Genomic DNA, 22,181 nt, shown 5'->3' with positions numbered 1-22,181 from the left:
GCACGTGGGGAAATTATCAACTGCAGAGACCACTCCTGGGAGTAACGCCAGGAACCAGGATGAGAAAACGAGAAGGGGGAGAAAAAAGCAGCCCCATATCCCTCTGTCATGGGGATTATATGGGCCACGAGTCCTGAGAAACTCCATTCTGGTCCACCCACTGAGATAAAGCTATTTGTAAACACCAGATTGTGCTATCTTTCTTGCCACCCTGATTGCTAATTAATCAGAAACAGAAGTGCCTGGGTGAGAAATACAAAGTGTGGGGGGAAATGAATGGAAGCTTGCCCAATAACTGCTGTCCCCAGTTAGGAAACAGTCCTCTGAAACCAACAGAATGCACAGCAAAGCAAAAGGGGGCTTGCGAGACTCCAGGATATATCACTCCTGAGTTCCAAGCAGCTCTTACGCTGTTTATTACAGAAACGACAACTGTTGAGACTGAGAAGAGCCCCAGGGCTGCAGCCCTGACCCTGCCCACCAGCACTTTCATTTCTCTTGCCGTGCTTCCCTCTCTTCCGTGGTCTTCCGGGTCTGAAGTATAGGTCAAATTTCAAGCCTCGTAAATGTTAAGGCTCTCAACTGTACACTAAAGGGATGCAAAGTACCCATAAGAAAGCTGCCATGATGCATGGCGGCTTTCTTACGGGTTCGCTTTGAACTGTCGCTGATCAATGAGGATCCTTGGCTGCTTCCTGGCCTGCCAGGCCTGGTTCGCACCAGAAAGCTTTACCAGCAAAGGCGGCCTCCAGTCAGAGCAACCTGGTCCTAATTAGAACTGATCTATTGCACTTTAAAGGGGTTTAGCGACTGCTTTAACTAAGTCTTCAAATGAAGAACTCCGAAAATCTGGACTGGATCCCAAACAATAACAGTGCTTATCAAGGCGTCCTTCTGTCATCAAGCCTGTCAAATGCCTCCTGTCCATCTCTCAGCGTTATTTTGATGCTGCTGCTCCCAAAAGTACTGACCGCAAAAGTTGCTGCTTTGGATTCAGGAGCGTAAAATGCCTGATAATATCTACAGGCTGCACTTCACGTCCTTACAGTAAGCCCCAGTGTGACAAGGGGGAGTTTGGCCTATGTAAAAATGATATTGGAGTCCAACCGCTTTCTTCCTCTGCACTTTTCCTGCTAAAGGTAGAGGCTATAAAATATCAAACTCTATTTCTTTCTAGCCTGGAGTAACAGTATATTGTGTTCCTGTGCACTGAAGTCAAGCAATAACAGATGTATACTGTTGAAAGCCTGGGATCACAACCCTCCAAAATACAATGAATATTTCAAATTTACAGATGTTAGATATGCACACGTGCCTTTCGCATCCACATACAGTGTGGGAACACATTCAGTGTCATTTGGATAAAATTTACTGAGTTTCCATTCTGATTGGGCAAATCTATTCTGGACAAAACAAGTTTGAAGCTGTGCTTTAAAGGACGTGAAGACCCCTTCTCAAAGCACTTAGGGAATAGAACAGTATTTTGGACTACTGCTCAGGTAGCTCAAGGTTGTTTTCCCTTCAAAAGTTGAATCTTTCAAATGTGATTGAGATTAGTGCAATCAGAACTGGAATAATTATGAATAGATCTGCTTTCTACTGGGTAGGTGATCAGAAAACCTGTCAAAGAATCCTTGGTTAGCAAGCCACTAAAGTGGCAAAAACTTGTGTCACATCTGGAATTTGTGACCTAGCATACTGGAGCCTTTTAGCACCCTGGTGTGATAAGAAATTTTCACGATCCATATCCTCCAGATGGACGGGGTGATGCAGGAAGCTGTTGCTTGACTTCCATCCTTGGTAAGATCACAGATTCATCATAGACAAGTTTTGATCAGAGAAATTCCTGGGCAGAGGCTCTTTCACAGAGCTGTACCACTAACAGACAGACAGACAATTCCCCATATTTTCATTTGGAAGTAAAATGGTACAACAGAGTGAGATAATGAACCTCATGGACAATACAGTCTGTTGGGAGTGTCAGCCTGGCTTCTTTAAAGGGGAATCCTGGAAATCTGCTGTGGTTGGAGGGGATAAAGGCAAACGCACGGGTAATGGGCATCTCAGGGAGATAATACAGCTGGGTTGCCAGAAAGCTTCTGACAAGGTTCAATCCCAATGCCTGTTGAAACAGCACACACAAATTGCTGGGTACTGCCAAGAAGCATGCAAAACGCAGGGCTGAATCTTTGCCCATAGAGGGGGCAAAAGAGGGGCTCTGCACCCCTCAGGAAGGGGACAGTGGAGTCAGGGAGGACCCAGAGGGACAACAGCTGAAATGGTGGAGCAACTCCCTTGTGAGAAGAGACTGGACAAGCCTGGGACACTTCAGCTGAGGAGGAAAAAGCAAACACAACAGGTTTACACAATAGAGAAGACAGTGGATCAAGTCTCACTGTCACTTACCTCATCACCTGGTCTCCTATTTATCCATAAATAGGATCACATGACCATCTTGTCATGAGGGATACGGAGAAAACTGAGATGCTCAATGACTTCTTTGCCTCAGTCTTCATCAGCAGGGCTCTAGCCATACCGCCCAAGCTGCAGAAAGCAAAGGTAAGAACTTGGAGAAGGAAGATCTGTCTGCTGTATGTGAAGATCAGGTCTGAGACCATCTAAAGAATGTGAAGGTGCACAAGTCCATGGGACCTGATGAGATCCATCCATGGGTTCTCTGAGAGAACTGGCAGATGAAGTTGCCAAGCCACTATCCATCATATTTGAAAGTTCATGGCAATCTGGTGAAATTCCCACTGACTGGAAAAGGGCAAACATAAACCCCTATTCGAGAAGGGAAAAAAAGAAGATGGAGTTTTATGATGGAGTTACAGTGTCAGTGGATAAAGGAAGAGCAACTAATATTGTCTACCTGGACTTGTGCAAAGTGTTTGACACTGTCCCATATGACATCCTAGTTGCCAAAGTGGAGAAAAATGGATTTGATGGATGGACTACTCACTGGATATGAAATTGGCTGGATGGCCGCACTTAGAGAGCTGTGGTCAATGGCTCAATATCCAAGTGGAGATCAGTGACAAGTGGAGTTCCTTGGAGATCAGTTCTGAGACTGGTGTTATTTAACATCTTTGTAGGCAACATGGACAGTGGGATCAAGTGTACCCTCAGCAGGTTTGCAGACAGCACCAAGCTGAGTGGTGCAGTTAACACGTTAGAGGAAAAGGGTGCTATCCAGAAGGACCTGGACAGGCTTGAGAGATGGGCCCGTGCCAACCTCATGAAGTTCAATGAGGTTAAGTGCAAGGTCCTGTGCCTGGGTCAGGGCAGTCCCAAGAACAGATACAGATTGGGTGGAGAATGGCTTGACGGCAGCCCTGAGGAGAGGATTTGGGAGTGTCGGTTGATGAAAGGTTCAACAAGAGCAAGCAATGTGTGCTTGCAGCCCAGAAGACCAACAATATCTTGGATTGCATCAAGAGAATTGTGACCAGCTGGTTGAGGGAGTGATTCTATCCCTCTACTCCGCTCATGTGAGCCCCCACTTGGAGTATTGCATCCAGTTCTGGGGCCCCCAACACAAGAAGGTCATGGAGCTGCTGGAGCAGGTCCAGAGGAGGGCCATGAAGATGATCAGAGGGCTGGAGCACCTTCCCTGTGAGGATAGGCTGGAAAAGTTGAGGCTCTACAGTCTGGAGAAGAGAAGGTTCCGAAGGGATCTTATAGCACTTACAGCAGCCTTCCAGTACCTGAGAGATGCCTACAAGAAAGGCGGGGAGAGACTTTAATAAGGGCATGTAACAACAAGATGAGGGAAAATGGCTTTAAACTGGAAGAGGGTAGATTTAGACTAGATATTGGGAAGAAATTCTTTACGGTGAGGGTGGTGAGACACTGGAACTGGTCACCCAGAAAGGTTGTGGATGCCCCCTCCCTGGAAGCATTCAAGGCCAGGCTGGGTGTGGGGGGGGGGGGGGGGGGGGGTTGGAACCAGATGATTTTAAAGGTCCCTTCCAATCCAAACCATTCTATGATACCATGATTCTGTGATCAACTGCTATTCACCATAACTTACAGTTTCACAACTGGGGGTCACATTGAAATGAATGGGAGCCCAGTTTAAAACAAAGAGAAGTATTTATTTAAGCAGTGGGTTTGGGATCTCTGTTCTGGTTGGCTGCAGTAACCTAACTGTTAAGCAGATCCATAAGGAAGGACTAGACGGGGTGTACTTTTCTCACGCAGCTGCAGTCCCGAGGCAGTGGATTTAAACAGACAAAAACAAACAAACAAACAAAAGAGGTAAAAAAAAGTCAAATAATGTTTTCCCATTACTTAGCATTTTCTGCTTGAATCCCTGGATGTCTTCTCGGATGTCACCAGCCCAGGCTTTGGTCTCCTTCTGCATTACCCAGACTAGATAAACATACGTGCTGCTGGAGCTGTTTTCAGGAACTCCTTCCTCTCTCTCTGTAATCTCTTATCTTCCAGAGGAGATTGCCAGGGGGCACTTCAAAGCCCTTTGAAGATGGCCAGGGCCCTGCCTGTAGCCAAGCAGATGCAGAGCCCTCACCCCAAGATGTCAACAGCGGCTGCGTGCAGGCACGCAGTGTTGCCTTACTGCCGCTCCAGGCAGAGACTTTACCCCCTTGCTATCGTGATCCAGTCTTCAGTCTCTGCAATATGCTGCCCGTTTTTTCCCAAAATTCATCCACTTTGATTGCTGAAGATTACAAAAATGAGAGGAAAGAAAAAGGAGCAGTTTTTTCTCAGCTCAGAGGAACAGCAAAGCCTGAAGCCTGCTGAGCTTATAATTAAAATGTGGAAAGGCTATGACAAAGCTCAAAAGATGCAAGAATGTGATGCAGGGAGCATAAAAATGCTGAGCACCAGGCTCCGGGCAAAGCACTGTTTTGAATTAAAAATAAATGAGAAAATTGCCTATAGAGAGGGGAATGCAGGGGGAGAGGCAGCCGTGGAAGGAGAAGATGAGTGGGGAGCGATTGTTCCAGTGCTGCCTTCGGAGAAATCCTCTTCCTCTGCCAAAGGACTGCAGGCTGCCCAGGGAGGTGGTGAAGTCACCGTCCCTGGAGGTGTTGAAGAAACATGTGGCACTGAGGGACGTGGTTAGTGGGCACGGTGGGGATGGGCTGACGGTTGCACTAGATGATCTTAGTGGTCTTTTCCAACCTTAACGATTCTATGATTCTGTGGCTCTAAGCTACGGCAAGGCAGGGATTGCATTAACCAACTGATGACGCTTGTCCTCTGATATGACCCTTCTTTTGCCCCCAGATAGATAGTAAGCCTGAAACCAGACCTAAACATGCTGAGGAGCCACAAATGCCTGGTTATGCTCTTGCTCCCACTGCTGGCATCTGACCGATGCCTGCTCCGGACCCCCCTGCTCCAAGCTGAGGAGCCAGCAAGACTCTGGGGGCGGGAGTCATCCCTGCAGATCAGCAGAGCCACCCCTCACGATTCCTTCCTACAAATAGTCCCCTTGTTGATTTAAAAAGCATACTCGCCAAGCTTTACACCTATTATTTTCATATACATCACTGATTTATTCTTCCTGCTAAAACAGAGTCAGGAAATAAATCAGTAACATTGAAGAACGCTGCCTCAGATGGTAAAATTCATTGCATTACACAACTGTTTGCTCCTTGGTTTATACCACAGAGAACTGCACTAAATGGGTAATGAACAGCCCTAATCGTATTACATCTTCCCACTCTCTGCCAGCAGTGTCAGAAGCTTAATCTTCAGGAGGTCCTGTTGGGTCTTGGGGCCCTGCTGCTGGCTTGAAAAACATCCTGCAAGAGCAAATGCAAAAGCTTTAACTACACTGGGACAGCAGGCTTGGAGGATGCCAAAAGTCCATCTCATCCCATATCCTGGCTCAAACCTGCACGGATGGTTGGGGAAAGAATCTAAGAATGAAGTAAATACAGAGTGATTTTTTTCCCCACAGTGTGCAGCAGTATTTCCTCCCAGCTTCCACAGCACTGGGACTTCCTAAAGAACAGGCTCTATTTTTGTACCTAACAGCCCTCACTGGGGCTGTTCATTTCCTCACGCATTCGTCTAATTGGGCTTTTAATCTACTTGCGCCTAACGTAGGTAAAAGTAGTTTCTATGACTCCACATTGCCCGGGAGCCTTTTCATCAGTTCTTCCCACTTTTATGATGTCTTACTCATTCCTCAACAGCTATTTCCCCCCTCTTCCCATCCTGCTGCATGACAGGGCAGCACTGAAGGCAGAAGGAGATGACAGGGGTCTCTTCTGCACAAACATGTGAGCACGTGGTGCTCCGTTGCGTGGGGAATCACATGCTGAAGTGATGTTCCGTGCTTAAGTGTAATGCACATGACAATATTGGGTCAGCCTCACATGGTCACACCAAGCCTCTCCGCAGTCAGTGACTGATCTCTAAGAAGGAAATAAAAAAGTAAAGAGCGCAGTCAGGTTTCCTTAGAGATCCTCTCTCCCAGCTGGCTCTGAAGGACCATTTGTCACATCCCAGCTTTACTTGACCCTCGGTCATACCCTAGAGTTGTCCAATCCACAAAATACATAGGAAAAAAAATGGTAAAAGCGAAGTATATTTCCATGCAAGGATAGATCAGTTTTTTTTTGAGAGCATTTGATTTGATATGAAAAAAGAAAACCAACAAAAATCCTCCCTTGGGAACCTCCATCCATTACGAAGTGGCAGCAATTTCAGTGTTTCTGGAAAACCTCTCATACAGCAGGCATACTTCAATGCACTCTTATCAGCCATGGCTGCCACCTCATCCCATAGCTCACATTGGGCAGCAGAGCCTTTTGATCACAGCAGTACATGCACAACATCACTCAGGCAGCGAGGATGACCTGAGCTGGCTCAGCCTTTTCCAGACCCAGGAATAGGTAAGCCACCAGGCTGAGCAGCAGGGAGAAATGCACCACAGCTCTTTTGCATGGGGACTTGGCTGTGAGCACTCAGTGGGACAAGATGGGATACAGGATGGCATGGAAAAGGCTCCAAGAGAAGGGAACTGGCTCTGCTCTTCCAAAACACCCTATCCGGCACCCCCAGTGCAACAGGATCAGGAAAGGTCATGCTGGGCTGGGTGTTCCCAGGGGGACCATGCTGTCCTTGCTGCACACCTCGCTTCTGCAGTGCAGGTGCAAGGAGCCCACACGCACCCCCCTCCTCCCTGTGGGCAGCAGAGGCAGACACATACATGGATCAGCATTTATTTCCAAATACCTCATTTATATCATTCTCACATGAAATATTTCTTTCAGAATATAGCCTACATTTAGAAGAGGTTTTTTTTTCATAAGGCACATCAGATTAGACTACATAAAGACATCTTCCCCCCACTTGCGCTCGTAAAATACTGGTGATTTTAAAAGTAATCATTCTAAAACCCAGACCCTGTGCAGCCCCTTGTAGAGCAGTATTCATAAAGTTATTAGACCTCAGTTTACGTACACCTAGTAAAAGGCTATAACAAGTTGTATATACATCACATTTTCAGAAACAGTCACAGCTGGCTACATTTAAAAGTAATGCTACTCCAGACTATGGAACGGGCTGCTTATAAAATATAACCTACTGCTTCCAGTACGGCGCGATACAAAGCAGTATGACCTTGTAGAAGAAACTGTGTTGTTTTTGGAAGTGGGAGTTGCTCAGAATCTAGCCTGTCTCCTTCCAAACTCCACATTTTTGATCAGCTGAGACCATAATACAGAGCAACAAAGCACCCAAGAGAAACCTGGCTTTAAGATTTGCTCCAAGATGACATTATGACTGCATATCTGAAATCCTGTCAATGCATTAGAATAAGAAATACAAAGGCTCAGATGTTAACTTCATGACCAGTAAACATTAAACCATTATGAACCAGATGCAACCAAGGTCAATCCATCCAGCTTCTGTGCTATGGAAACTGCTTTTCCAGGCTGTTCCAGTGCAGAAGCCAACACATTCTTATTGAATCAGGCCCTGTGTAAAGATTTCCATTCCATTTTCAAGTTTTCAGCCATGGAACGTTACCCACTTCATACTCATTTTGCTGTAGTGGAGGAAAAAATATTGCCTGTGGAGTTTGCGCCAATACAACCTAGAATCCATCTACGTAGTGTCATTTTCTTTAATGGGCCAGGAGGTAAACTGCGGTCAGCTTTATCAGTTCAAATGGCTTCCACAGTTCCTTTCTGTATCAGGCATTGATTCATTTATGATGAAAAAGGGTTCTGGCTTTCTGCAACTGCAGTTTAGTTTAAGACTATGAAAAAGGTCACTTTAAGGCTATGGCCAAAGGGAAAAAAAAGAAAAAAAGAAAAAGAAAAGAATCTGATCTTGAAATACCTAGGAAAGAAAAAAAAAACAGTAGTCGGGGCCATAAAAAGACAGACAGACAGTGCAGACTAAATGCCCTCTGCAGAAGAAGTTAAAATACCATTCTTGCAGAGAGTCACGTTACTCTTCCAGTCTCTCAAACCCACAGGAACTGAACTTAGGCTTAGCCCCGTAGGATTTAGTCAGAGGCTGGGTCACACACAGCCCTGCACTACCTCGATCACTCAGCTACATTTTAGGCACGTTTAACCTGTTGGACTGATCTGGGAAAACACCGTCAGTTGCATTTTCAGAGTGGCCTCAGCCCATTTCCCCTGCATGAGTTTGGACAAGATTCAACCATAAGCAACTGTTGCTTTTAGGAGGGAAACATTAACTTGGTTGAAAACAGCCTGATAGAGGACACAGCAGCCTCAGTTGCTGGAGTCCAGTCTGTTATCACCTTGATCTGCCTGCTTTGTTGTTTGTTTAGCAGCCTGAAAGGTAAGGAGGGGCATTCTGACTCTTGGCTATAGACTTAAAAACAGATGCAGTTTGCACGGTGCTGCACAGATATTTGTTACATCTCTTAAAAAAAAAAAAAGAAAGAAAAAAAAAGATAAAAAAAACCCAACAAACCCAACAGCATTTACATTCTTTTCTGCTGAAACAGACCAACTGCCGTCACATCCACACAAAGAGAGAGAAACCCACTGCCACCCAAAGCGGTGAGCTAAGGCTCAGTAACACTCCTCGGGCTTCCTTGCGACACCCTGGGCAGGAGGGGAAAAGGACAGAAATGACCCTCAAGTCGGGAGGTGACAAATGAGATGTCAGTGCTGTAACGTATCAGGTTCCCTCATAGCATGCTGAAGGTATATATGTGACCTTTCCAACCATAGCATTTGCGTATAGATTACACCTCTTGCATACCCTTTTTAAAGCGATCCCTAAGACTGTTGGTTTGGGAAGACATGGAGAAGAGAGCAGGAGTGGGTTTTTTAAAGCTAGAAAGGTCCGTTAGGAGGCACAGTGTTATCTTCCCTTTAACTGTCCGTGTACAGAGCTCTACATTTCCACAGTCCTCCTGTGCAGCCCTTGCGGCGAAAGGCTCCCATCTGTTCCTCCCCGTCAGGTACACAGGGTAAGACAAGAAGTCGAATCCTTTGGACAAATCCTTGTAACTTCACAGACAAGTGGTGCGCTTCTTCCCCAATGAAAGACTTTAGTCACGAAACTCAACGCCAGACCCAATTTACAGCCATGATTTAACTACAAATCCTTCTGCCACCCTCGTGAGGGCAACGGAGATACCAAGTAGCAACATATACACATACATACAGATCTAAGCTATACACCCGGGACAACACAGAATGAGATTTCAGCTAATATAGCCTCTATTTGATTTCCTCAGAGCAGCACTCGGGCCCTCGCAACTCCTATACAAAACAGCAGTATTTTTTCCACCAGGATTTGGAGAGGTTTTTCATCTTGTCTGGAGTCCTACACTTGGATTTCTTTGGTTGCTGCTGGGTATCTGAGTACTGAATTCCAGCCACAATGGCCGCATCAAAGACCTCCTTGAGGTTTTTCTGAGTCAAAGCCGAGCACTCGATGTAGGACGCGGCTTTTATTTCTTCAGCACAGAGCTTTGCGGCCTCCTCCGGGACCGGCTTCTCCTTGCACTTGTCCAGCTCGATGAGCACCTTGACGTCCTCCCGGAGGTCCGACTGCGTCCCCACCAGGATGATGGGCGCCTTGGGGCAGTGGCATCGGATTTCGGGGACCCACTTCTCGCTGACGTTCTGGAAGGACGAGGGGCTGACGACGCTGAAGCACAGCAGGAAGATGTCTGTGTTGGTGTAGCACAGAGGCCTCAGCTTGTCAAACTCATCCTGCACAGAACAACACCGTGTTAGCACCTGACAAACAGCGCTGTGTAGGCCGCAAAACACCCCCAGCTCCAACCCCTGTCCTCCAGGGACACCACAGCACCAGAACATGGGATGAGGTGCGGCAGCAGGCCCACGTGCAGAGCCAAGGCCTGGGCCTGCCCAGCCGCAAGCTCCCACCTGGCTCAGCTCTGAGCTTTTCCAGTGCTGCAGCTTCAAGTAGTTACGTATTTCCTTTGTTACTTGCACATCAGCCCTCTGCTGATGATATTTCAGCCCAAAAAAGGACCAGCAAAGTCATAGAGAGCAATGAAGCTAAAAAGAGAGGTACGGGAGGGAAAAGGTACACGGACCTCAGAGGTACCGTCCTGCCTGCAGACACAGGCGAGAGCACGGCAGACAAGTGGCAGCAAGCACACCCTGGCCGGAAACATTTTGAAACCAGTGCTACTTAACAACATCCTACAGGAGAGGCAATAATTTCCCTGCCTTTGTGCCCGGGGATTTAAATCCAATGGCAGCAACAGCGAATCACAATGCACGGGCTTAACATGCCAATGGCATGGAATAAGAGCTTTACCTTTCCCTCCCACCCATGCCACATCAAACAAACTGCAGGCCTCCCGGTGCTATCTTTATTTTTTTTTTCCCCCCCTTTCCTCTTTTTGTTAGAGGAAACTCCAACAAAGCAAGGCCCTTCTGCAGCTTCAGGAGGTAGCAGCAAGAAAGCCAAGCACCTGAAGGTAATAAAGGAGCAAAGAATGCAGCAAGAAGCGAGGGTTAACTAACTGCACGCAGCCCTTGATGCTGACAGCAGGATGAAAGCAGGGTAACACCAGCAGCCTGAGCAGGTAGGATTTGCCTCTACAAAGTGACATTTTAATTAAAATGGACATGTTCTCAAAAGCTCTGAATTTCAAGTGCAGAGAACAAACACAGCTGAAGACATCCCTCCAACACCAGCATTTTACTGCTGCATTGCAAGTCGTGCGTTAATTTTCAAGATGGGAAGTTTTGCTTTAAAGCCCGTGAGGGCACGGGATATGCAGCTTAAAGCCCACTGGAAGCCTCAGAAGTCTCGTTCCACTTGAATGAATTTCTTCCAGCAGCAACTCTGAGAGAGACAGCAATTTATAAAACACGAGTCAAGAAAGCAAGCTTCATTAGCTCTGCTGATTCCCAGATTAAGGCTCACAGGAGAGCGGGTTCTCACCATTTGACTGGAGGAGCCCCATGCTCACTGAGCTGCAGCACTGAAGGACAGGGCCATTTGCAGCAAGGCACCTCACCGCCTAACCGCCTCTTCCTGCAACGTGAGAAAGCTCAGCAGCACTCGATTCAATGGGCTCGAAAGCCAAACTCAGATCTTAAGGGTTTCTGCCCAGATGGAACGGCGCCCTTTATGTTCCAAGTGCACTCCTGTGGATTCAATGGCGGTTACACAAACTGCAGGGCTCTGCACCTCCTCAGGCTGCTGACATTGAAATAGCTGGAATTTCACCGTGATTGGAGTGCTCTTTCAGCTGCAGATTCCAGCAGCAATCTCACCCAGCCGGGCGTATTTTATTCAGGATGACTAATGCTGTAGACAACCCCTCCGTGTGTAATGGAGCGACTCCTCCTGTTCCAGGGCACTTGGACAGCCAAACACCTGAACCACTCCGCAGCAGTGCAGGTGAGCAGACTGGCTGGCACCACCTGGCCTGGGCACTACATCCACACGCTGTCACCGTACCAGCGGTGTCACCTGCACGCTCTGCCTATGAGCACACGCAGGGTTCCACCCTGGCACGAGACCAGGGGACACTCGATGCTATTACCTGCAGAAGGCAGGTAATAACCTGCACGCAGGCTTTCAGGTTGGGTTTGTAGGGCAGATGGAAGTCCTACGCTGCTGCCAGGGCTGCTCAGCCCTCCAAAGTCGTTTCTCAAGTAGGGCACCCGCTTGCAGAGCACCTAACTAGGTTTGTGTGCTAAGGCCGCCGAGATTTATCTGCGTGGCTTTGGGGAAGCCACAGACCTGGATCCACAAAGCAGTTCATGAACCCAGCTCCCATCCCCTTCAAAAACAGGACAGGTAGCAAAAAACGTCAAGCCACCTGGGCTCAAACAGCACTGCATGCGTTTATGGCACACACAAGCCAAGTACACGCAGGAAACACAAGAGATGGGTGCTCTGGTCAGGCAAACGAGGAGCTGGAAGTAGCAGGAGTTGGTCAGCTCAGCAGAGGCAGCGCTTCTTAGCGGATGGGAATTGAAAGTGTGAAGTCCCCAAGGATGCCACCAAATGGTATTTTTCTTCTCCCTCAAGTCCCTTTAACAGCACAGTTTCCACCTCTCCATACCTACAGCTACATGTCTGTGTCCCAAACACAGTAATTGGCGTTTCCGCGGTTATTTAACTAAAAAAAATGAAGCCGGTGATAACCGTTCTCAGGGAACACCAGGTGGCCCTCCACGCTCCGGGGTCACCACGGGGACCGCTTTGTGTGACCTCTCCCCCCGGGAACCTCCACCCCCTCCTGCTGTCACTGGGTTTGGTGGCTTCACTGACCTGCCCGGCCGTGTCGCAGAGCTGCAGTCGCACCGGCTTGCCATCCACAGACACCACGGCTAGGGGGAGACAGGAGGGGAAAAAAAGCGTGGTGAGTTCAACTTTGCACGTTTCCCATTGGGAAAAAAAAAAGAAAAAAGAAAAACAATTAAAAATAATAATAATAAATAAAAAAAAAACAGAGGAAAGGAGACGGTCTCTCTGTCCATACAGACTTTCTCTTCGCTTCGGCTGGATGTAACAGCTCAGCAGGGCTGGAGCCGGCTCTAGCACCAGTAACCCGGCACGCAGAAGCCCTGGGGGCTCTCCGCTTCACAGCCCCGCGCCGTGCCTTCCCCTGCCGTAGGGACCCTACTCCACGATCCTCAGACGCGTTCTCAAGCACAGAGAGCCCCCGCCGGGCCGAAGGCACACGGAGCGGAGCCTCACCCTCCGCAGCCGCCTCTGGCCGGAGGGAACCGCGTATCTGCGGCGTCCCTCGGAGGGACCAAACTTTAGCCCCGCGAGGTCCCTACGCGAGCCGCTCCGCTCGATCGCACCGGCCGCGGGGCACCCCGGGACCGACCCGCCCGCCGCCGCCGCCCGGCTCGCTGCCGCCCCCCGGCCCCCGCTTACCGGAGAAGTTGTCGAAGGCGGTGGGGATGTACTCGGTGGGGTACCCGTTGGTGGTGTAGCTCACCACCAGACTCGTCTTCCCCACGGCACCGTCCCCCACCAGCACGCACTTGACGCTACGCCGCGGCTCGGCTCCGGCCCCCGCCCCGCTCCCCGCCGCGGCCCCGGCCCCGCTCCCCGCCGCCCGGCAGCGGCCGCCCAGCGCCGCCCCCAGCGCCGCCGCCGCCCGCCCGCTGCGCACCCTGCGCGGGGGCACCGGCGGCACCTCGCAGCCGCCCGGCACCGGCTTGCCGATGTAGCCCGCCTCGCCCTCCTGCTGCGGCGGCATCCGAGCGGCGCCGCGCGGCACCGCCGGCCGGGGTGCGGCGCGCGGCCCGGGGCCGCCGGCCGGGGAGCGGCGGGGCGCGGAGACGGCGGCGACGGGCGAGCGGTGCGGAGCGCCCGCGGGCCGGCAGGAGCGGCGCGGCCGCCGCGAAGCCAGCACCGGCGGAGCGGGCGCTTTCCGGGGGCGGGAGGGCGAGCGGCTCCCGGAGCGGTGCGGGCAACGAGAGCCGGGCTGGGTGTGCTGGCTGAGCTGAGCTGAGCTGAGCTGAGCTGAGCTGAGCTGAGCTGTGCCGTGCCGTGCCGTGCCGTGCCGTGCCGTGCCGCGCTGCGCTCGCCTCGCCCCGCGCTACAGAGTCCTAAACGCCGGCCCCGCGCCGCCGCGTGACATAGCGCGGAGTGGGGAGGAGCCGCGCGGCGAGGCCCGGCCCGGCCCGGCAGGCGGCGCCGTAGCACCCGCTCCGCCCGCCCGACGGCTGCGGCTGCCGGGCAGGGGCGCGGCGCCGCCCGGCGGCCGTGCTTCCGATTGGCCCGCCCGCCCCGTCGGGCGCCGCCATTGGCTGGAGCGGAGGGGGTGCGCCGCCTGCGCCGTCGGGTCCCGCCCCGTGCTCGGGGCCCGTCGGGCTCGCCCGCGCTCCGCTGGAGGCGCAGCCGGTGCCGTAGCAGGGGTGGCTCCGTGCCTACGTCGCGTTATGGTGCTGCTGGTGCTGCTGCTGCAAGCCGTCGTGGGGTGCCTGGGTTAGATCAAAAGCGTTCTGTTTGAATTTAGTTTAATTATAGCTTGCGTACCTCCCGGAGCTGTACTGCTTTAGTAGTATCTTCGCAGCACGGAGGCAGTTGTGTCAGGTAGAGCCCGTGCGGCTCAGCCTTGCTGGGAAGGAAAGCACCCTGCATGCACGGCAAGGGTGTCACTTCTTCCTAGCTGCGTGCAGCAGCATGCGGTCTGCCCTGGCTGTGGGCACGAGGATGTCTGAGCGATGCCGCGTCCTGTCTGTGATGACGAAGAGCAAATGCATGTCCTATATCAGCGCGGTGATGAGAACTCATGAAGAGCACAGATGCACAAGCTCCCGTAGGTGGGAGGTGAGGGGTGAGTGCTCTGCAGCAGCTGAACGTCAGTTTGAACGGTGTCGAAAGACGATGCGAGAAAGCTCTTCGCTGCAAACGGTGCAAGTGAAAAGTGCCACGTGTGCATTTTTGAACACCTTCGGTGGCCAAACACAGTTGATGCATTGAGCTGAGCGGGGTCCGGTTAGATAATTACAGCTGCCCACATTGTTCCTGCACTGGGAGGGTGGGAGCAGCCTGGGAGCTGCATGGCTGCGCTATACTGTAATGTGCCCAGGCAGATACAGTAGCCCTTTGTAGGAGAGGATGATCTAAGCCGTTGTTTTGCACAGGGGGTTCCCACCCACACCATAGCAGCAAGCCGGGGCAGCCCCAACAGCGGTGCCATCCTGCGTGGAGGATGCTCTGAGCGGCAGCCTCTGACCCCGAAGCTGCCAGCCCAGCCCTACGGCATGCACCCATCTTGCAGGTTGGAGCACAGCTGTTCTCAGAGCTGAGCTGTGGGATAACGAAGCTTAGCTCCACGCAGGTCACCAGGGTGCTGCTGGCTGTCCCAGGGCTGGAGCTGGTCCGGTATCAGCTCCCACTCTATCTTACGTGCTCGTGTTAGTCAAATATTATTCTTCGAGGAAAATGACAGAGAGAGGAAATTATTTTATCAAGACGTGAAGTAGGTCATTGTTATATCCTGGCTTATCATTTTCCCTGTGATACAAAGGATCCGAACGGAGTGCTTGTAGGCCTTGTAGAATGAAAGCTTTCTCTTTTCTTTTTTTTTTCCCTGCAGAAACTTGACAAGCCTGACACGGAGCAAGGCAGTGGGTATGACGTGATGCAGTGCTGCTGGTGCAGGGCAGGGTACTGCCTGCCCCACGGGGCCGTCGCCGGGGCCCCCACTCTTTGTGAAAGCAGCAAGCCCACAGCTGGAAAATGGCCATCTCTGATGCTCCCCATTTTCTTCCGAACAGCGAGATTGTGGCAATGCTGCTGAGCTGGTCGCTGGCTGGGGAGGTGGAAAGGGGAAGTATGAGGGAGTAAAGAGGGGGCAGCAAGCCAGGAAAGCAAAGGGAGACTGTGTGAAGGACAGCTCTGACCTCCCCTGACTCCAGAGGAGTGCCTTTGAGGATGCTTCTTGAACACCAGGAGGGAAAAGGGCTGGAGAAGCACAAGATTCTGTTGTTCTTATATATATACCTCAAATATATATATATATTTGCCGGGGCTTTTTTTAAAGAACGTGTTCATCACTCAAGATATCAACCTCAGGCAAGTTTTCACTACCTGGGGAAAGGGCTCAGGGACCGGCACGTTATTAACATGGTAATCTCCCCACACCCCTCCAGCTAAGTTTGATTGAGAAGGCGCTAACATGAGCTCAAAGTCAAAATGGATTGTTGAAATCAACTTGAAAGCAAAATAAAACAAAGCTAAACAAAGCAGAATTGCTTCAAGCCTCTCAAATTCCTAATTAATTCAGAAAACAAATTAACCTTAGCCTCCTATCTCCAGTGCCTCTGCAAGGGAGTCACTGTGGGAGGCGATCCCTTTATCTCACTTTTAACATCCATTTCAGCCCATCTCAGACCACAGCTGCTGGCAGACACTGTGTGTCCCAAGTACTGCGTGGCAGTCACCAGTTTTCCCATCCTAGAGCTCCTCATGGCCCAGGGCTGTCCCACAGCCTGGGGCACAGGGATAGCGCTCTGCCGCAGGGATGGAGCAGTGTCACTGTGCTTCTGCTCACAAGGAATTTTAACGTGCTATTTCTGCCTCGGAGCTGCAGAGACAATCTTGAGTGAGGCAGTTAACCTCGAACCCTAGGCTGAACATCTCAGAGGGTAGGGGACAGGAAAGTAGAAGAGAGGAAGCTTTGGCAGCGTGTTGCACATTGGGGCATCCCGAGGTGGGCCGTGCACGTCCTGTGTGGGCCAACACCTCAGAAGAGGGACGGCGCCTTCCTCCTGGGGTGGAGGAAGCAGGGCTGGGAGGTGAGGGGCAGGGAGACCCTCCTGCCCTAACTGGCTTCTTCTGCACTCACAGGCTGGCTGCCTGTAAAGTCTGAGAAGCGATGGTTGCTCCACGTGTTATCCCTTCTGGAGCCAGGCACTTCCTCTTGGTGTCAAACTTGGACAAGTCCCATGGCCTGTGCTGAAAAACAGCCCTTTCCTTTTCCACTTGTAAAGATCTTCTCTGAAAGCAGTTGCTAGGATCTTGTTGGTGAGGATTAAATACTTGGAACAATCCAGCACAAGCGTCAGTTTTACTGGAAGTGAATAGGGCAAACTTCCCCATGAGCTGCCCTACTTACAGCCCAGAGGTGCACCACAGGACAGCTTCCACAGCCTCACAATGGAAAGACCCACAGCTTCTCCATGCTGCATGGCAAAGCAAAAGGATTCACTGGGTGAAGAGCAAACAGCTCAGTAACCCCCACAGTCAAAGCCTGCCCTGCTCCAGTGCTTGTAGGTGGAGCTCCCAGGTGCCTCCCAGTGCCCAGCCCAAGTCCAGCTGCCACCAGCCTCTCAGCTGCCATAGGTATGTGCAAACAGATCTGGAAGCCAGCAGCAACGTGAGTTATTTTTTCCTCTCTAGCTTCCTCCCTTTACCTGAAATGCTGCATCTTCCACAGCTTTAAGATTCTCTGTGCCTTTGAAAAAGAGTGCCAGAGCAAGAGGAGCAAAAAAGGCTGCAGCTCCCCAGCTCCAAGAGCAGAGAAGAGGGGTCTTCACCCAGAGGTGACCTCGGGGCTTTGAACGCCGGACACTGTTAGCTGTAAATGCAAACCACTACAATGTACTCAAGATATCCCATCGCAGTAAAGGCACTGGGAGCAAGAGATGGATAGGTTGCCAGCTGTGTCAGTATGATAAGACAAGCAAGGACACCAAAGCTTTCATTTGAAAGCGGATTGAAACCTCAGCAGTGACACGGGGCAAATCAGCACATAAGCCACACATGGAACTCTGAGCGAGGCACCATGGGCAAACGTTTCTTATCTTCAGCTGACGTCAGTAGGAATAGCAGCAAAGCGCTTCCTACAGAGGAGGAGGAGAAAGTCCAAAAGATTTTTCAGCTGTACATGTGCTTTATAAAATGTTACTGCTGTCCTTGGAAACTTTTCTTCGACAACAAGCAGACAGAATCATCCACAAGTTCTCCCAGAGGTCTGCTTGCTTGTATGGGCTTAACAGTGCCGCGCCTGCAGGAACGCTGCCTGCCACCGCTGCCGCATCCCAAAGGCAGCCTGGGAAGCACAGCCTGTCAAGCAGCACAAAGTGCAGCTGTGATAATTACCCCACTTGCTCTCATGCCATGTGAAACAGGACTTGGGGACAGGCAGGATGCGGTGATCTGAGGCTCTCTGCAAGATGGTGCTCCCCACAGCCACCTCCCCATTTCCCAGAGCTCCTGCTCCTCCAGCAGCCCATCCTAATTACCTCCACTGGATTTTGCTTTGCTTCCTAGTTTTATTATTTTCATTAAGGCTAATTAACAGAGGAGTGGATGAGGCCCATATATCTTGGGTAGACTTGTTGGTGGTCTTCATTTTACCAAGTTTCTTTCTTTCTTCCTTTCTTCCTTTCTTTTTCTTCCTTTCTTTTCCTTCCTTTCTTTTCCTTCCTTCCTTTTCCTTCCTTCCTTTTCCTTCCTTTTCCTTCCTTCCTTCCTTCCTTTTCCTTCCTTCCTTCCTTTTCCTTCCTTCCTTCCTTCCTTCCTTCCTTCCTTCCTTCCTTCCTTCCTTCCTTCCTTCCTTCCTTCCTTCCTTCCTTCCTTCCTTCCTTCCTTCCTTCCTTCCTTCCTTCCTTCCTTCCTTCCTTCCTTCCTTCCTTCCTTCCTTCCTTCCTTCCTTCCTTCCTTCCTTCCTTTCTTTCCCTCTTTCCATCTTTCTTTCCTTTCTTTCTTTCTTTCTTTCTTTCTTTCTTTCTTTCTTTCTTTCTTTCTTTCTTTCTTCCTTCCTTCCTTCCTTCCTTCCTTCCTTCCTTCCTTCCTTCCTTCCTTCCTTCCTTCCTTCCTTCCTTCCTTCCTTCCTTCCTTCCTTCCTTCCTTCCTTCCTTCCTTCCTTCCTTCCTCCTTTCCTCCTTTCCTCCTTTCCTTCTTCCTTTCCTCCCTTCCTCCTTTCCTCCCTTCCTCCTTTCCTCCCTTCCTCCTTTCCTCCTTTCCTCCTTTCCTCCTTTCCTCCTTTCCTCCTTTCTTTCTTTCTTTCTTTCTTTCTTTCTTTCTTTCTTTCTTTCTTTCTTTCTTTCTTTCTTTCTTTCTTTCTTTCTTTCTTTCTTTCTTTCTTTCTTTCTTTCTTTCTTTCTTTCTTTCTTTCTTTCTTTCTTTCTTTCTTTCTTTCTTTCTTTCTTTTCCTTCCTCCCTTCCTCCCTTCCTTTTTTGCTTTTACACCATTTTGATAATAAGAGGCAGGTGACCCAGCAGCAAAAAAAACTGCCCATCAACGAGGACAGCTCATGGGAGGCTTTCTCCCCCTAAATGCCCAGAGGAAGAAGCCTATGCTCCTGCAAAGGGGGAGTTGCACCCAAACCACAGGGAGCTGTCCTGGGCCTCCCAAAATGCTGCCCAGCCTGCCCTTAGCATCCGCCTGCTGTTTTTGGGCTGCATTTGTAGAGCAGGGCCTTGCACAGAGAGCCTGAGCTGCATGCAGACCCAGTGGGTCTTGCCGCTGTGAGCAATGGTGCAGCCTGGTGTAAGAACAGCCGATCCCAGAGGCCAGCCTGCCAGGGGGAACAAAGAGATGGTTATAGGTTTGGGGAGAAAAAAATAAGGAAATGAAAAAGAAAAGAGAACAAAGGGCCATTGACAAGAGGCACAAATAAGCTAGGTCTTAAGTGTCATTCCCCATCTGATAAAACAAAAATGTCCAGAGCAACGATCAAGAAAAAAAAACCCCACGCAGGATTAAATATCTGTTTGGCTCTTTGCACAGACTGTACACAGAGCTCTTTTTCCTTTCGTGCTCTCAGTTCTCTTTCTTCTCGATTAATGTGGAGCTGGCCACAGGCTCACGTGTGGACGGTGCGGGCCCGCAGTTCGGGAGCTGCCTTTGTGGAGTCCGCACTTCCAGGAGCCTGGAGCAAAACCAAACAGCAACGTGGGCGCGAAGGAAAGGGGAAGGTACTTGGGCTGATCCTATGAGATGCATCAGAGGGAAAGGGACGAGAGCTTGAGGAGGACTCAAAGCCAGAGACAATTCCAGCAAGGGGTTAAAGATGGCAAGACAGTACTGAATAAATGATACGCAGCAGAAAAGGACAGGTGTGGGGAGTGCTGCCGTGGGCTGCCTGGGGCAGACAGGACACTGGTGACCAGCAGGCGGCAAGGAGAAGGGCAGGTGGTGCTCCTCACCGGGCTGTGAGCGGCGGGGGACTGCACGCAATTTGGCTTTGCCATGCCAAAGAGAAGGGGAATAATCCATTCTCCACAGCACGTGGAGGTAAATAAGGCAAGAAATAACGAGATTAAGTTGCAGCAAGGGAAGCCCGATACAGCTGTCAGGAAAAACTTCCTAATGGTAAGGACAGCTGCATATTGCAGTTGCCTCCTGGGGCCGTGGCATCCACCAGAGTGAGACGCATGGGGCTGTCAGGAACGGCTGGGTACAACTGCACGTGTTTCTAGGGAGCAGGGATGTGCTGGTGCTTCTTGACAGTTTCTCTTCCAACCACACTTTTGGAAAACAGTTGAAGGACTGCCAAGCTCGGTGGCACTGCGGTGGTTTCCATTGGTGACAGAAAGAAAGCTAGGTAAGCTTATGATGCACTTCAGGACTCTTCCTCTCTAACCATAGCATTTGTTTGCGTGGAAGTGGGTGTACCTGCTCGATATTCCTTTCTCCATGCACTTCCCCAACCTCCTCTTCTCACCATGCAGAGCAGCAGTGTGTCCCCTGGACTGCAGGATACGGTGTCCACCTGGGAACCCGCCTGGGGAAACAGGAATTTGGAGGTGAATAAGTAAAAATGTGGGGTGTTTCGTTTTCGTCTTCTTTTTTTTAATATATATAAAACAGGGAATGCTGCAAGCCTACGTGTGGTTTACTTCAGTGTTAACCCAAGGGTAAACATCCTCACACTCAAGGCCCATCTCCCCTGACTGGAGCTCCCCATTGAAAGATCCATGCTTCTGTATAACGTGTTCTTCAAAAGCCAAATGGCAATAAGAAGTTGTCCTACTTAAGCAAGGCACCTATTTCACTTCTTCCAGCGCGCCCATAAGAAAATGGCAGTGCTAAATGCACTTTGGGATCAAAGCCCCGTTAAGCAGAACAGATTCGATGCACCAAACTGACGGGCTTCTTGCAGATTTGTTGCTATGGTGCTATTGCCTTGAGAAATTAAAATATCCCTCATCAGCCTCCGTGGGAGCCTACCGGGCAAAGTAACCACCACAAATTAATAGAACATTGTTTTGGCCGCGGTCACCGAGCAGTTAATTTGCTTTAAGCTTCAATCATCCTTAACTTCACGTTTGGCTGTTAACCCACGGACTGATCATTAACTGCATTTAATGAATGACTGATTTCTAAAGGATTGTTCCAAAGCAAGTTGTTTTTTCCATTTGTTGCTGAATGACTCTAATATCTCCCAACCAGCACACGGGCGACCTATTGATTCCCCCATAAGAATCTGAGGCGAAGCAGGGAGGTACTTGCAGGTTATCTGCCTATTAGCAGGCTGCTCAGAGCTGATAAACTTGCCGGGGCTGCATCCCGCTTTCCAATTTCACTCAAGCCTTCCAAAGAGGCAGGAGTAACCTGGCTGGGTTGTTGTGGGTCTCAGCTGGAGGTCTTTAATCAACATTCCCAGTGAAACCAGCAGGAGTTTGGTTGGCCTGAAACCCAAATCGGGATTTTGCTGGTATTTACCTCAGTGCTTGTCCCTTTCATAGCAGCACAGCTGGTTACGGATGAATGTGATATTGCTGCAGAAATGATCAAATCTCAGTTGGACTTATTATTTTTTTCTCCCCCCGGGTTTTAAAATACCTACAGCTGAAATGTGGCCGCTCGTTTAGGCTGTTTAGAGGCATCGCTAATGAATGAAAGGAGCAATTTTGTTTTGTTTTGTTTTATGTAAACAAACCCTTCTGACTCACAGTCCCTACGGTCAGCCACGAGACCATCCTCCTCTCCCGTCTTAAGGTCCGTAAGGCCCAAGAAGCTGACTCTGACTCACTGAGGAGGGGTGGGGACTGAGCTGTCTCTACAGGATGAGCCTTTCGTCTGTACAGCACATACAGAAGTAAAATGGGAGAAAGCCTCCACTGCACAGGCCCTGATTTCTCTTTGGGTATCGCTGGGCTTTGGTTGCTCCCTTTGCTACGAGAAGGGCTTAAGTTCATATATGTAACTATCTGTTTGAACACCCCTGCACTGATAGGCGCGGGCATCGGGAAATGTGTGTTTAGTTCCACCACTGCTGCATCTATGAACCTAA

General features: G+C 50.2%; 1 protein-coding gene across 1 annotated transcript; it reads right to left on the bottom strand.

Annotated features, from left to right (window-relative positions):
* Nucleotides 1-7,186: 7,186 nt before the first annotated feature.
* On the bottom strand, nucleotides 7,187-14,038 carry RHOU (ras homolog family member U). The gene is made up of 3 exons (XM_015284392.4): nucleotides 13,357-14,038; nucleotides 12,742-12,800; nucleotides 7,187-10,190 (listed from the first exon to the last, which is right to left on the bottom strand). Exons 1-3 carry the CDS (start codon nucleotides 13,682-13,684, stop codon nucleotides 9,735-9,737), a joined length of 843 nt encoding a protein of 280 aa, XP_015139878.1. The 5' UTR covers nucleotides 13,685-14,038; the 3' UTR covers nucleotides 7,187-9,734.
* Between the last annotated feature and the right edge of the window lie 8,143 nt (nucleotides 14,039-22,181).

This window comes from Gallus gallus, chromosome 3 (genome assembly GCF_016699485.2).
Source record: "Gallus gallus isolate bGalGal1 chromosome 3, bGalGal1.mat.broiler.GRCg7b, whole genome shotgun sequence".
Lineage (NCBI taxonomy): Eukaryota > Metazoa > Chordata > Aves > Galliformes > Phasianidae > Gallus > Gallus gallus.
The sequence above is the reverse complement of the archived record's forward strand: the minus strand, read 5'-3'. Positions and strand labels throughout refer to the sequence as shown.